The sequence below is a fragment of the Alligator mississippiensis genome, chromosome 1, assembly GCF_030867095.1.
Source record: "Alligator mississippiensis isolate rAllMis1 chromosome 1, rAllMis1, whole genome shotgun sequence".
Taxonomy (NCBI): Eukaryota; Metazoa; Chordata; order Crocodylia; family Alligatoridae; genus Alligator; species Alligator mississippiensis.
The window spans coordinates 296858190-296874060 of NC_081824.1; the positions used below are offsets into that span (position 1 = coordinate 296858190).

Genomic DNA, 15871 nt, shown 5'->3' on the forward strand with positions numbered 1-15871 from the left:
ATGATATTTCCTGACCAGCTCTTTAAATAACGCCAATTTCTATTCTCTGTTAGCTCAATGTAAATCATGTAAACCTCCACAAATCAATAGGCTGATCCTGGATTTATAGCAGTGTGGTAAAGGGAAGAATTTAGGTATTAAAATGTAATATTTTCAGTGTTATAAAATAATTACAATGAGTGCTAGTCTTCACATTGAACTGATCTGAAATTTCAACACTAGACAGAGTAACTGAGCAATGCTTAGTTATGGCAATCGGTGTTATCACCAGCCTAACTTCTCAGGTCAGATTTATGTGAAGTTTGTTTGTCTAACTAAACCATAGGCTTGGGCTTATTCATTCATACTCGTAGACCTGCTCTGCGCATGTCTTATCATAACACGTGATGAAGTAAACACTTGCTCACAAAAGCTTATACATCTCTTATTGGTTTATAAGCTGCATTTCTATTCTGCTTCCTGTCTGACTGCAGACCTAACATGGCTAACTACCTCTCTCTACACCATAGGTGATTACTTCATTCTTTTTGTTAATTATTAATGAAGGACTCTGCACATTGGTTTTGGAATGGAGCCTTATCTTATCATAAAATACAATGTCACTGCAAGGCACAGGCATGAAAAACCCAGCAAGCAAAAATTACATACAAATACTTTTAAGATCTTCCAGCCAAATCATAAAGAGAAGCTAACACTTTTGAGAGTTAACTGAAGCTGTGGATGAAAAGTTGTTTGCCACAGAAAAAAAGATTGTTTGCATGAGAAAACCTAGGAACATATCTAAGACTTTTACAAGGTGATCTTCAAATAAAAAGGTAAGAAAAGATTCAGTCTCTTTTTACTGTTTTAATGTGGATTACTGATTTTATAATGGATTTTTCGAAGGAAATCAAATCAAATAATAGGAATCAAGCTAAACTGGTTTCAAAACACACTTCCTCATGCTTGAAATGGCATCTGAGGAAGGGTTTTGGTTTTCCCGGTGTATTACCACCTATAGCTTTAAAAAAAAAAAATAAAAAAAAAATATATATATACACACACACACACACACTATGCACAGTCACATATGGGACCTGGAAAGTATGATGGTATATTATTCTATCATTCACTTGTCAGCTTTAACTTAGGCCCTCGGCCTGTTAAAAGAAGTGCGTGAGCGTGTCAGTGTCTGTAAATACTAGTCACTTTAAGCGTCCTGGGAACCACTTGGAAACTACGGTGATTAGTGTACAGAAGATCCTCTACAGAACAGAACACAGGGAGCCCCAGTGACTATAGAGTAGGGTTCTATAAATGCTCAAGGGTCATTCCACATCTGGGGTCAGCGCAGGACTGAAGCCCTAGTGCTCCCTGTGTGATTTTCACATTACATGTATTCATTTGTTATTCATGGAGCAACAAGGAAGATCCTGATATCTCATAAGCTAATATTACCTTACAACCAGTTGCTGACACAGAACTTTAAAAAATTGCTTTCAAGTTTAATGTTTATTCCCAATTAATATTCATTTAGCCTTGATCCTCCATTGTTCTGGACATTGTAGAGGCATTTACCTCAGTAGACATGGAGTGCAAACTGGGTGTACATGCCACAAAACTGCAATGGGAGCATTTGCACTGATGTTAATAAATGCATGGTAACCGGGAATCAGGCTGAATTTAATTTATATACAAATGCAGGCGACCAGAGTGAGGATACCCCTAGCCTTTTCCTCTGAATTTAACATGTGGAGAAACAGTCCCAGCATCTACAAAGCCCACAAATTTAGTGCTAAATTTATTCTTTTGAAAACTGTGAAATATTTTATTTGTATGGGTTGCCCATATAGCTATGAGAATAGTGAAACACCATAGCTGAACATTAGAAAAAATCATTTTAGGTCAATCTGAAACATTCTGTTCATCCAAATTTGAAATGTTTTAGATTTGAAATTATTTAATCATTTTTTTATCTCCATGAATTAAAATATAGTCAGTTTCACCCTTCCAACTGTTCTATGAGAACAGTTTTGAAATGAAAAGCTTCATTCCCCCGCCCCTTCCCCCCCCCAACCAAAATTATCATTTCCCCAAACTGCATTTTTTGGTAAATTTATTACTGTCAATTTTTAAAAAAATCATTTAGCTCTGGGTACAAATAAATTAATGGAAATATATGGCATGATTGCCTTATGTTTTTATGCTCCTAAGTCCCTATGAAATTGAAAGATATAGATTTGCAGCCTAAGGATTTACCTATATTACATCTATTAATGCTAAAGACCATTGCATGTAAAATAATCAGAATTTGCAAGGCCAGAATCAAACCTGGAGAAATTCCATTGTATTCTAAACTGGAACCTCTCCTTTTCAGCTGCATAAAACAGACTTTTTACTACCCAAAATGTGAGAGCAAGCATGAACTAATGTGAGATGGAATGGTTTCAAAACACAATTTCCCCCCCAACCTCACAACCCAAAACTCTTGTTGAAGATTTTGAATTATTAAAAAAAAAATGATTGTCATAGTTTTTACAGTACAATTATAGTAACAGAAAAAGTCTCTGTGTTTGTTTTCTTGTTCAACATGGAAGTGCCTGGTTTCAGGGTTTGTACTTTCCTGAAACACTAAACTACAGCACAAATATTTAGTGTGGGGAAAGGTGCCACATTCCATACATTCCTTTAAGGTGTCTGAACCTTTTAGATGCTATGAATTAATCCCCAGCAGACATGTGCTATTTCCACACTTGTATGATCAGAAAATTGTTTTTTTTGGCATTTAATACAGAATCTTTAAAGTCAGGTCCTTAATGTAAATCAGTGAGGTACTCTACTTGTTCAAGAGGAACAAAATAGCCATGCAAATTTTACTCATTTAATTTTACTGTACTTCTACTTTTTCTATGAAAAATAAAGGACATAGTTGCTGTGGGTAAACCAAAATGTTCACTGCTTGCTAGGCATTTGTACACCTTCCATATTCAGGGCTTTGGTGCCCCAAAATAACATTTATGCAAACGTAAAACACTGTTAACAGGGAAATGTTGTGGCCACAGAAGTGTCCTTTGCTCTTAACTCTTCTTCGAATATAAGACTTAATTCCCCAATATTTCTTATATGAATTGCATAATACAAACAAACCAACAATGTTAGGAAACTGGAATGCAGATGTTGGGTGATGCTTCTTGGATAAAGCTCCCATATGACCTTTACTTTGCCTCCTTCAAATGCCAGTAATATGGTACTTTATTTGGGGGCTTTAGATGTAGTTGACTTTATGGACTTGAGTAAAATATAGAGAAGTTATTTTAGCACATCCTCTTTAATTCAGATCATACATGTAGCCACCTGAAGAGGCAGCCTGTGTGGCATGTCTTTCAGTAGCTGTTCATTTCAGGATCAGTAACATGTCACACAATTCTGCAAATCTTCTTGAATTGGCTGAATAAGAGTTATGATTTTGTGCTTAGAAAGAAAACAACATTGTTTTTTGAAAAGCAAAATAAAATACTCTGACGTGTTCCCAAACCCTCTTGGCATCCCTGTGTGGGCAGAGATAAGGTTGGGTAGTTGCCTTATGTGGGAAGTGTCATCCCACACTGCATTCCTATGGAGTGGTGCAGTTTTCTCCTCTTTGCATTGGAAAGAATTAGTCAGGCTCAGTGCAATTATTTTAAATGACAATAAGTGATTGAACACAGAGTTCTTTAGTCTGCCAGCAGGCTACCGGCAGCATGGAAGATGTACTCTGAGAACACATATAATTGCAGACAACTAGGAATTATTCTTCCCACCCACGCATGATTATTTTTGTAATGCTGAAAGGCCTTCCCTGGCACACTGAATCTTAACATGTATGTAGCACAGACATCCAGGGACCGTTTCTTATATTGCAGTGTCTTGTAAAACTAGTAGCAACACGTTACTGTTTTCCTTAGCAATTCAAGTCATGCAGATCCTTTTTAACTATACAATGACTGCTGGATGCCTTTTTTATCCTAGGTCTGAGGAAAAAATGCTCCAATGGATAGCCTGCAGAAATTCATTCTGGTCTCTTTCACTCTCTTTGTTTCACTAACAGGTAGGACACTCTTACAATCCAAGAAATTACTCATAATGGATTCAGTTTATAGACCGAACTCACTTCACCTCCTCCCCCCCCTCCACACCCCGGCCAGATCTGGACTGCAGGACAACTTGCTGCCCAGATCCAGATGCAGTTGTGGGTAAATGGTGGTGTGTGCAGCAACAGCAGTGCTGTGGGTTAATACAGCTGTCACTTCCCCCCCTCCCCGCCCCGGCTGCTGACAGATGTGGCCAATGGGGGTCTATTCTCCAGATTTCCTTTGCAGGCTGTGTCCCTGCTTGCTCAACCCCTCTACCAGCCATGCTGGCTGTTAGCTTGACACCCCTTCTATAGAATCATTTTAAAGCATTGATAATGACCCCTACAGACCTTTTTAGATTTCTCAACGTTTTAAAAGTTCTGGGAATGGCTTAGTTTATATTTCAAGCCTGACAATACATCATTATTTTGTACTATTAAGGGGTTAGTAGCAGTTAGGTTAAGAAGAGATGTGGGGATTATAACTTCCCTCCTTTAAAAGAAGAAAGTATCCTTTCCTATTCCCTTCTCTGAGCTTGCAGCAACTCCCCTTCTCCTCCCTTTCTGCCACTTGGTGAAATAACACATCATGAAGGGAAATCTCACTGGAAAGCAGCAGGAGATGTTATAACTGTCTGGGGTATTCCTGAGGTTTCTGGCATTTTTTCCAGTAAGTGGAGCAATACTGGGTGCTGGTCAGAGAATTGTCCAAGTTGATTAACTCCTAGCTATCTCTATCTCTTTTGTCTATGGCTAGGTAAAGACAGTCAAAAAGCCCAAGGCTGAATCAATTCTGTCTTTGCAGGTTAGTCTAAACTGCACAGATTAAATTGAAACAGAAGTGAGCAGACATTTACCTTTGATTCAGGAAATGCAGCCACATGCCTGCAGTGGCCCAGGCCAGCAGGCAGGGTGATGTTAGAGCATGGCTCTCTGGCTATGTGTTCACTTCTAGTTCCTGCTGCCCCCAAGGTCTCTGGGGTCAGAATTACGGTGGCAGGACTCTGCAGAGTTGCTTATCAGTGATCGCTGCCTCTTCCTGCTTCCAGATGCCTTCGGGATTTGTAGTCCACAGTTGCAGCCAGCAGTAAATTTGAGTGGGGGAGGAGTTGTTTAAGCTGCCCAGGGGCAGCCCTCCCTTCCCCTCCCCCCCAGACTGGGCTGCATCCCCAGCTGGGCTTATCTTCCCCACTTCCCTTGTTAGCCAGCTGTCACTGCTTCAGCTAGGGAGCAGAACATGGGGCCAGCCCTGCTCTCTAGAGCAGACAGCATAGCCCACCCCAGGGCTGGAAAACATGCTGGGATGCTGGGGGACTGTGATTTAATTTGAACCAAGTAAGGGTCTGGGACAGAAGTATCATAAACTGGTTTGACCCAAATCAGTTAAATCTGATACTATATTTAACCAGGTTTATCTTAAACCAGTTTCAGCCATTTTGAAACTGGTTTATGTGTACTGAGCTTCTGTTTTGTTACAGTTTTAAACCAGTTTCCGATCACTTAAGCTGGTTTATGCGTAACTTATGTCCCTAGCTATTAGGTTTATCTATCTCCCCATTGGTTCCATCTAAGGGGAAGGTGTAGAGGATGCTGTTTCAAACATACCTTCCTGTTCACAGAAAATGGGTGACCCTGCAACTGTCTTTTCCTGTCCTGGTCTCAGTCTGAGGTAAATAGCATGGCCTTACCAGTTCTCTCTGCCTGTCTGGCTCTTCATATTGAGAAGTAAGTTGAAAGGAAGAGGGCAGTACAAAGGCTGATCTTTTATGCAACTCCATAGCCAAGACTGTAAGATTAACGGAATAGGAGATGGAGCATGACTCTGTATTCTTATAGGGCACTCCTCTGGGAGGGAGGAGTCATGAGTTCTGGTCCCTGCTCCTTGAGGTTATTACTATTTTTCATGTGATGATTCTCCAATGTAAAATGCATACACTATTGAGGGGAGCAAGGTCCAGAACCAAGGTCTTACTCTTCCAGCTGAGCACTTTGAATTGCTGGGCTATAAAGTCACATTCCCACTTGTTAGTTATACTTGTGCCCCCATGACACTTGTATTCTTGGTTGCCCAGTGGCCCAGCTCTAGCAGGATTATATTTAATGGGAAAGGAGCATTCTTGGAAAGTAGGAGGTACAGGTTTGAAACCCATTAGAGTGAGGCAAATATAGAATCCAGTTCTCCCATTTCCTGGGTATGTGCTTTAACCACTCAACCATTGGGCAAACACTATGTTTTTGACTGATGGTGGCTGCTGTGCTTTTGTGTTGACTGCTGTGTTGTCAGTGTATGTTAAGCGGGCCCGGAGCATGCTTGCCAGACTGGGCCTCTGAGGTAGGGCTCAAGCGTTGCCCCACCTCTGTTTTAGATCACAGTAGTAGAGCTTAGGTGTGGCTGAGGTGTCCAGTTGCTCAAAACAGGACAGTTGCTTGGAGGTCTGAGTTGGAGTATGTAGGGGTTTTTTCAGCTATGGATATTTTCAGTCCAAAAAGTAGGAACTGACCCAGCTACCTTAGAAAAATAGATTTCAATGACATCAACTGGTGCTGAACTTCATGGAAACTGTTTTTTAAGTCATCCAGATAAGCCAGTTGAAATGGCACAGTCATTTCAGAGTAGTCTGACTTTTGACAACATCCCAGCAACTTCTATATTTTTTTCAATAGTTTACTTGCCTAGTTGGCTCTCTCACAATTTGTCCTATGTCTTTTTTTCTGCCCTTGCTGTTTTGCAGCACCCATGCTCACCTGTGTGTGTTCTTATTTTGGAGCAAGAGGCTTTTTGGCAGTCATAACACGCATCATCAGAAGTTCTGAACAAGCATCATTTCTGTATTTCAAATATATTTGTCAGTTATACAGGGCTGAAGACAACAGGTGGCACAGATGAGGGAGTTTATTGGAGATGGCATCAGCGAAAGCAAGGGTAGGATGACTGAGAAAAGGAATAAAAAGCCAAGTGTGAGACTAGGGTAGGAGAGAGAGACTGTGAGTGTAGGGGTGAGACTGCATGGGGATACGTGGGAGAGCAGGACGAGTGGTGGATAAGACTATTACAACATTTTTGACAAAATGAAAAATATATGAAAAATTTTCATTTCCATATGTTTTTCAGTTTTTTAAGATCTTTTTATAATAAAGCTATGTTTTTACAGGTTTTTATAACCAGCACTTAACACATTGTGGTTAAAAAAATCCCAATAGTTTTTTGTTTTCCTGACATAAACCTGAAATGTTTTGAAGAAACTTGATGTTAAAAACAAATCAAAACAAAATTAATCAAATGTCATTTCCCAACTCGTAGTCATGGTGATTGGGTGAAAAGAGAGGGAGAGTGAAGGAGAGAAGAAGATTTATATGTGGAAGATGGATGTACAAAGGGAAAAAAATACAAAGTGAAAAAAGGAAAGAAAACTTGTAAAGGAAAGCAAAGAAAACTAAACTGAAAACAAAGGAAGTAGGGCAGAGACTAGACACAGAAATTGAAGTAAAAGATAAAAAGAAAGTGAGGACAGCAGGATAATCATATTTTATCCAATGCTATCCTTTGCTGGAATACATCTAATTTTGTCATTTACAAAATGGGAGATACATAGTTAGGTGAGGAGAGGGTGGAGGGAGAAATGTATACCTTCTTCACAATCCACTGCCAAAACTCTCTGGCAAGAGAAGGAGCAGATCAGGAGGGAAAACACCAGTGTTGGGGGGTTGTTCTCTAGGGGTAGGGACAGACCTTACACATAAACCAATTAAAGTGATCAGAAACTGGTTTAAACTTGTAACAGAACAGACATTCAGTGCACATGAACCAGTTTCAAAATGGTTGAAACTGGTTTGAGATAAACCTGGTTGAATGTAGTATCAGATGTAACTGATTTGGGTCAAACTGGTTTATGCAATGTCTGTCCCAGACCCCTTCCTGGTTTAAGTTAAACCAGACTCCCTCAGGATCCTGGCATGTTCTCTGGGCTAGGCTCTCTGCTCCAGCCCAGCCAGGCTGGCCTGACCACTCTGCTTCCCAGCCAGAGCAGGGACAGGTGGAGGCAGGGGTCTAGCTAGAGAGGGTAGCTAGGCTGTGCCACTGGCAGGGACCTGAGCCACACTCCCCACCATTATGACAGGGGCTGCTGCTCCCATCAAAGGTCCTCGTTATTCCCCCACAGGGAACAAGCACGGTGGCAACAGCAGGCAGATCCAGCTGCCAATGGGGTAGAAGAGATACTAACCCTCTTTACCCCTCTTTGCTTCAGGGGACATGGTGCCCTACTGCTGCAGCAGTGAGTGGGGAGTATCCGGCAGACACGGCTTGGGTCCCTGCCAGTGGCACAGGAAAGGGGGAATTAAACCCCTCTCCAGCCAGTTCAGCCTGGACTGACCACACCCTCCCAACACACTTTCCTGCAGCTGAGGGCTGGCTCTAGTGCCCCCTGGTGCCTGGCCTGAGCAACTGCATTCATGTGCTTGCAGTTCCTCAGTCCAGAGAGAAGGTTTGTCCTGTTACAAACCGGTTCAACCTAGGTAGTTTAGACTACCTTGCAAAGGTTGAATCAATTCAGGCTCCAGCTTTTTGAATGTCTGCACCTAGCCTAGCAAAATATGCCCCATCACTGTGGCCATTATGCACCCTTGGCAGCATTCCCTCTAAGCTGTGTGGCATGCACAGCTGTGCAGGTGTGCCTGGCAGTGTGTTAGGAGTGCACCTGCGTGGCTGCACACACCACACAACTTAGACAGAATGCTGACCCATGGCACTGAGTTTTTGTACATAAGAAATACTTTGTGCAAGAATGTCATAATATCCATTATAGTACATTTGTATGAGAGAGTGAGGAATGCAAATTCATAAAATTATTACATAGTCATTAAAAGATTAGATGGCTGGAATTCCAGGAACAGAACAACACACTTAGATGTAAGTGAAATTTCTTGTTTTGAATTTTGGTCAGTATCGATCCTTTGGTAAACATTTAGTGATATGTTTCATGCAACTTAAAGATTTACTAACCTGATTCTATTATTCTAAAATGAAGGGACAGAATGATTTCATGAAGAGGCTAGAATTTTATATAGGGTCTACAAGCACATTTACTGTAGCCTTACACTCACACACCACAAGCCACAAAATGCTCACTAGTACCGTAACAAACTGAAGACATTTATTAAAGAAGACCAACATCTTTGGAAAATAAAATGTTCCATGGGAAGAGAACAGAAGAGACCAAAGATACTTTGGGGAATCTGTAGGCACCACAATTAAAGATGTCTGGGGAACTTCATTTATGACAAATGTTATGAAAGAAAAATTCAGTTTGCAAGGAATGCTGATTAGTTTAGGATCTGAACTAGTATAAAAATATAATTTATTTGAGCTAGCTCACAAATGTGTGGACAATAAATAAAAAATCATGACTGCTAAACTGGTATCTATGCAAGAGGCAAGGATTTTATATCACCCTAAATAATACCACAAACTGACATCAAATGATCCATAACTTTTGTACATATATTTCACTTTCAGCCTTAGTTTAGACATTCAGAATGGTCCAAATAAGTTTTAAAATGTTAATTTTGGGGGGCCAAAGATCTGGAATTTCTGAGGCTAAGTACAGTGAAAAAGCCTGAGCCTGAATAAATTCAATCTTTGCAAGTTTGTTTAACTTGCGTAGATTGAACTGGCAAGCAAGTGAACAGACATTCACTTCTGATTCTGGAAATGCAGCCACATGCCTGCAGTGGCTCAGGACAGACAACAGGGGGCACTAGAGCAAGCCCTCGGCTGGAGGGAAGCTGAGCTGAGCGGGGCGCATGGCCAGACCCTGGCAGGCTGGGTATGATTGGGGAGGGGTTTAAACATCTACCCTGGCCTGCATGATCCCCAGTCATGGTATGCCTGGAGGGGAAGTGGGAAGCAGCCCTGCCAGGCATTTCCAACCACCCACCTTGCTGCTTGAGTAGTGGGGGCTGTGGCCAGCCCCGGCAGCAGCCTGAAGTCAACCCCAACTCGTTTCAAGTTGATGTCAGGGCTGGCCATGTCCCCCGCCACTTGAGGAGTGAGTGGGGCAAAATGCTTGACAGAGCTGCTGTGCTTTTGCCTGGAAGACCCTGGCTAGGGTCCATGCCAGTGTAACAGGGGAAGGAGGGGGGTGGGAATTAAACCCCCCTCCATCTCCCCTTTCAATTCAGGCTGCTGCCAGGCTGGCCACGCCCCCAGGGCTGCTACGCTTCTGCCAGGCAGACCTGAATGAAGTCCCCCGGGGTGGAGAGGGAGAGAGGGAAGGAGGAATAAACCCCTTCTCTGCCCCCTTCACTTTAGGGGGCCATGCTGGGCTGGCTATTTAACAGATGAGTAGGGCCAGCCCTGCCTCTGGAGCAGACAGCACAGCTCAGCCCAGGACTGCAGAGCATTCTGGGATGCTGCAGGACTCTGATTTAACTTAAACCGGGAAGGGGGCTGGGATGGAAGTTCCATAAACCAATTTGACCTCAATCAGTTAAACCTGGTTGAACGTAGTATCAGACTTATCTCAAGCCGGTTTTGGCCATTTTGAAACTGGTTTATGTGTCCTGAACTTCTGTTCTCTTAGGGTTCTTGTACATGTGATAGGGATTTAGTCCTTAGGGTTGCATTCTATACCCCCTAAATTGAAACGGTGGGTTTTTAATTGAAACTTGTGCTTTCAATTTAGGGGTTTTATTTTTCTGTCCCGATACTTAAAAAAAAATTTTTTGGACAGAGCCTGCCTGTGGTTGAGGGCAAGCTGCTGGCAGGCCAAGTGGCCCCTGAGCTGTGGGGGCACCCAGTCCTTCCCTTTGTGGTGGCATTGCCCCCCAGGGCTGCCTGGATGGGCTGCTAGTGGGCCAGGTGCTGCCCCAGCATAGAGGCAGCACCTGGCCCAATCCAACTCTTCCCCAACCCAGCTCTGGGGCAGCACCTGGCCCATTAGCAGCCTGCCTGGGGAGCCCCCAGGGGCAGCGCCACCACAGAGAGAAGGACTAGGTCCTCTCACAGCTCAGGGGCTGCTCAGCCTGCCAGCAGCTTGCCCCCCAGTCATGGGAGAGGTGGGTAGGCTCTGCTGAAAAAAGAAAAAAAGGATCAGGCCTCTCACCGCTTCTGCCTTCAGCAGGCACATGCATCGGGATGTAGTTTAGTTTGCAATGATGCAAGTTCATTTAAAACCCCCAAAGTCTTGCACGTTTACAGTGTGACACACACAGTGACATTTTCATCATGTGTACATTGTAAAATGGCGTCATATGTACAAGCGCCTTTACAGGTTTAAACCAGTTTATGTGTAACTTCTGTCCCTAGGCTGAGTGTTTTAAAGCATTATAGATCAACAGGTGCAATAACTATGTGTAATAAAGGTAGTTGCTATCAGGAGAAATGCACTGTTTGCTGAAAGGTGATCTGTGGTGTGTTATCTGATTTGAGAATTAGGAACAGAAACACATTTTAATTTTGACTGAAAGTTCTTAGCTTAGATATATTTAGGAGATTGCTGTGCAGAGGAAAATAATATAATGGAAACTTGCAAAGATAACCTCTATGGCACTTCCTGTGAACATGAATAAATGGAGATTATCATACAACAAGAAGCTGAAAGAGCTCATCTTATGTATCATATCAGAACAGTCATATTCTCCAAGAAGATATGACTGTTCTATAAATATGTCAGAGGCCAAACTCTTAGGGGAAAATGTTATTTATGCTTCAGGACACAAGAACAAATAGGTATAAACTGGATATGAATACATTTAGATTGGTAATTAAAAGGTTTTAAAAATCAGAGCAGAGGGGTTCTGAATCAGCCTTCTACTAAGAGCACCGGGAGCAAATAATCCAGATACCTTTAAGTTGGAGCTTGGTAACATTTTTTGAAAGAGATTGTATGATAGATTTGATGACCCAGGAAGTCCTTTCAGTCTTGTGCTCATAAAAGCAAATCTATTTGTCCAGAATCTTTTATTCCTATAACTCCTTTTACTGTCTTCCTATGGGAGAACTGGCAGAAAAAATATATAATGTACTTTTTTCAATTGATAATATTATGCTGCCATATCACAGACTGAAAGTAAATAATTCTTAAGAATAGGGCATGTTTTTATCACTGGTCAGTTGGTGCTTGGGTCCCCAATCAAAGTTCTGATATTGTGCCCTCTATTTCCCCTTCCTGGTACAATAGAAAAGTCATGGAGAAAGTGGCCTTACATATTTTGTTAGTATCAGAATATCTTCTGAATAACTTGCTTAAAATGAAAAATTGATCTTTGTCTGAATTATAGAGATGTTGGGAATGACCTCATAATTATACAGGGTATAAATGTCTTTTCAGTTTTGTATGAAAAAATAGCATATTCTCCCAAACTGACAGTGTACAAAATGCAATTTCAGAGAATTTATAAGTAAAATGTTGAGTTTAAATGAACTTAAACTGGGTTTTAAATACTTCTGTCATCATTTATATCAGTCTTTTTTTTTTTGTCCTGAATAGTCTTACCACTGGAATAAGAAACATTTCAAACCTTTGACAGAATTGAAAAAAATTGAAATCTCATGAATGTTTGCAGAAATTGGGCTTTAAGGGTGCCTGCAGATGTGTAAGATGCCTACTCCAATGTGCTGCTGGAGTATGCTAATTAACACGCTCCAGCAGCCTTGGTGTCTCATGAATTTAGCATCCCTGGACTTCAAAATGGTGGTGGGGGCACTTTAACTAAAGCTTATCAAACAAACTTTAGTTAAAGCACCCCGATGCCATTTTGAAGTGTGGGATGCTGACTACATGAAATTCTGTAGATGCTTTAATTAGAGGGCTCCTCCAGCACCTCTCCTCCCACCCCCAGAGCATGTGTAAAGACAATGTAAGTTATTAACAATTGTGTCTAATTGCTATGATGTATAAGCAACAAACTGTATTGGGTGATTTAAATAGTTATTGTGACATCCAAGATAACTTAGTCACCATGGGCGCAGACAGAAGTGACAATTTTTTGCCCTATTTGGCCACAGAAAGTGTTCTATAGCCATGACCAATACAAGTGCACAGCTGCAGACAGCTTTAAAAATGCCCGATTGGGCAAAAATCTGAACCTTCATTGCATGAGGGTTCAGATGAAGATGTTTCAAAACAAAGCATCTTTTGTAACTTCTGTCTGCACTGCCTGCCAGCCTGTTGCTATTTTCAGAATGGGATAGGGGAAAGGGAGCGGAGAGAGTTCAGTCTTGGGGGGCTCCAATTCAGCCACCCCACTGTCCAGTATTGGCTGGGGAACTCCTAGAATGGGCTCCTGCTCCCTTCCACCACTCCCATTCTGAAGATAGAGACAGGTTGGCAGGGAGGAGGGGCCATTGCTAGGGGAAACCGGTTGCAGGCGGGCAGCCAGCAGCTGGATTCCCTCCCTCTTAGAACCAACAGTGAACTTCTGTTTGGTTTGAGGGATCTTTGTAACTCAGAATGCTTCCTGCAAAGTGTTCCGAGTTATAGTGGGTAGCTGCACTTCTGTCTGCACCCTATCCTTCCTCTACAGTTAATTTTATGAGGCAATTCTGTTAGTTTTAATGGGAGACTGTAGGAAGAATTTTCTACTTAATCCTGCTATCCTAAAGACTGCATGCTTTGGGCACTGGTTCTGGAAAAGTTCCTCTTGGCATTTCTGTCTTGCTCTCCTTGCGCATTGATGCAGCATGGCATGAGGAACCCTCAAAGTATAGAGGAAGTGGGACACTGGGACTCCTTATTTCTCTGTTCTGCAGAATGCCCATCTCATTGGGGCACCTCTTCACAAGTCAGCAGCCTTTCACTAATGATTGGCTAACTTAACACAGCTTGGTTCTAAGGTGGGCTAGGAGTGTTCCATCACTAGATGACAATGGTGTATCTATCCCCACACAAAACTGGCAGTGGGCTATACACCAGCTCTGGATTTATTTAAATTCTGTGTGTCCCATGACTGTGGGATGACATTACAAGGACCCCGTAATGTATTTTCTGCAGATTACTGATATACCATCAACCATACTCAACCTTGACTCCATTTCAACATTAATTTTTTTAAAGTGGCACTTATTGCTAATAGTTGGGATTTAAAACTTGCTCTCCAAACATTAGATATTCACCACTGTTGGATATATGCTGTTAGATTAGATACAGTGATGGTTGCCTTTAATAGGCATTCTCTTCAGGTGTCAAATGCTTACATCTATGCAATACCAAAAGGACCATATTTACTTTAATTTAAGACTACCCTGAATTTAAGATGAACCCCCTCCCCCTGACTTAGATTCTATATAGGAAAAATGATAAATTTGGTATAATTTTCCATGTATATAATCTAATTATTGGGTGGTTGTCTTTACTTCACCCCTACCTCTGCAGGGGGCAGGCAGTGGCACACAGGTGGTATGGGAAGATCAAGCAGCTTGTCATCTGCTTGTACCTGCTCTCTTGTCACCTCTTCTACCTGCCTACTCCTTGCTTGCCTCCACTCCCAGGGTCTTGGGCCCCCCTTCCCATTCTGCTCCGCGCCTGCCCCTTCCCTCCATCCCCTGCTCCCTTCAGACTTGACTCCCCCATTCTCCCCTTATCTTGGCTTCATGCCAGCAGGCTCCATCCCTGTTCAAGCCTGGGGCACCAGCCTGGTCCCATAGCAGCTGTGCAGGCTATGTACATCACTGCTATGGGGCTGGGCTGGAGCTGTGGTTAGTATCCTAAGCTGCAGTGTGGATGGAGTCTGTCAGAACTGAACAAACATAGGAGTAGAGGGAGTGGGGTGGGGAGAGGGACAGAGGCTGTGGGAGGTGGGGAGATTCAGGGAAACGAGCTGGTAGCCACAGCAGTCACCTGCTCCCCCCCACCCCTTTGTACTCATTTCTAAGATGAAGGGCTTTTTCCCTCATGTTAAATGGGAGAAAGGAACCCTCATCTTAGAACTGAGTAAACACGGTATTATCATTTTATAACAGTATCTTGCAGAATAAACTAAGCAAGCCAGAGCATTACACTGACATTTGTATTTCTATGCTTATAATTCTTGGATTTATTTTCCCTCCCAGGTCTTGGCTTCTGTTATACTATTGTCCGGGGTCCTGCTAATGCAACAGTTCTAGCTGGTTCGGAGGCCCGGTTTAACTGCACCGTCTCACAGGATTGGAAAATCATCATTTGGCTTTCAAATGGGAAACTTGTTCTTACTGTAGTTAATCCTACAGGACCTGTTATAACAGATAATCGTTTCACCTCTCAAAATTATACAGCTGGTAATGAATTTACCTCAGAGCTGATTATTCATGTTGTCCGTCAGAGTGATTCTGGGAAAATAGAATGCGGCAGTCAAGGTGGTAGTGAAAATGGCTATGCATTTCTTACTGTTCAAGGTGTGTATGAATTTTCATGTCAAAGAAATCATATTAAATTACTGTTAAAACATAGCCTTTCGCACATTGCCCAGATTGTCCCTATATATTGTTTCCTTCTTTCATTTAATGTCCTATATCTGCTATGTCTCTTCTTTTGAAAGTTGTTTCAGTAATTTTGCATCATAGCAGCTTTCCCACTCATATTCAGGCTGCTGCTATAAAAGATTTCAATTCTGCTCTCTTTTTTCCATAGCCTCTCTTATTCTTTCTTGGATTGCTTGAGAGTGCCAGAAGCCTGTTAATAACAGCGCCATTTATCAGTCAAAATCTCTTCTGATCAGAATCTTTATGGATTTTTGCTCAGTTGTGTACATAAACCATATTTGGTATTCAATGCAGAGCTTCCCTTCTACTTCTGATTTAGGAAT

General features: G+C 42.1%; 1 protein-coding gene across 5 annotated transcripts in view; it reads left to right on the top strand.

Moving 5' to 3' along the window:
* The first annotated feature begins 461 nt into the window (after window positions 1-461).
* IGSF5 (immunoglobulin superfamily member 5) overlaps window positions 462-15871 on the top strand; it is a 99068-nt gene continuing 83658 nt past the window's right edge. For 2 of the 5 annotated variants that reach the window (XM_019476507.2, XM_019476508.2), the window contains exons 1-3: window positions 463-815; window positions 3988-4066; window positions 15141-15461. In XM_019476507.2, coding sequence (XP_019332052.1) covers window positions 4009-4066; window positions 15141-15461 — 379 coding nt within the window. In that variant the 5' untranslated portion in view covers window positions 463-815; window positions 3988-4008. Of the gene's footprint in view, window positions 816-3987; window positions 4067-15140; window positions 15462-15871 lie in introns of all 5 variants that reach the window. The other 3 variants (XR_002086723.2, XM_014599161.3, XM_006262504.4) reach the window with 2 other exon arrangements.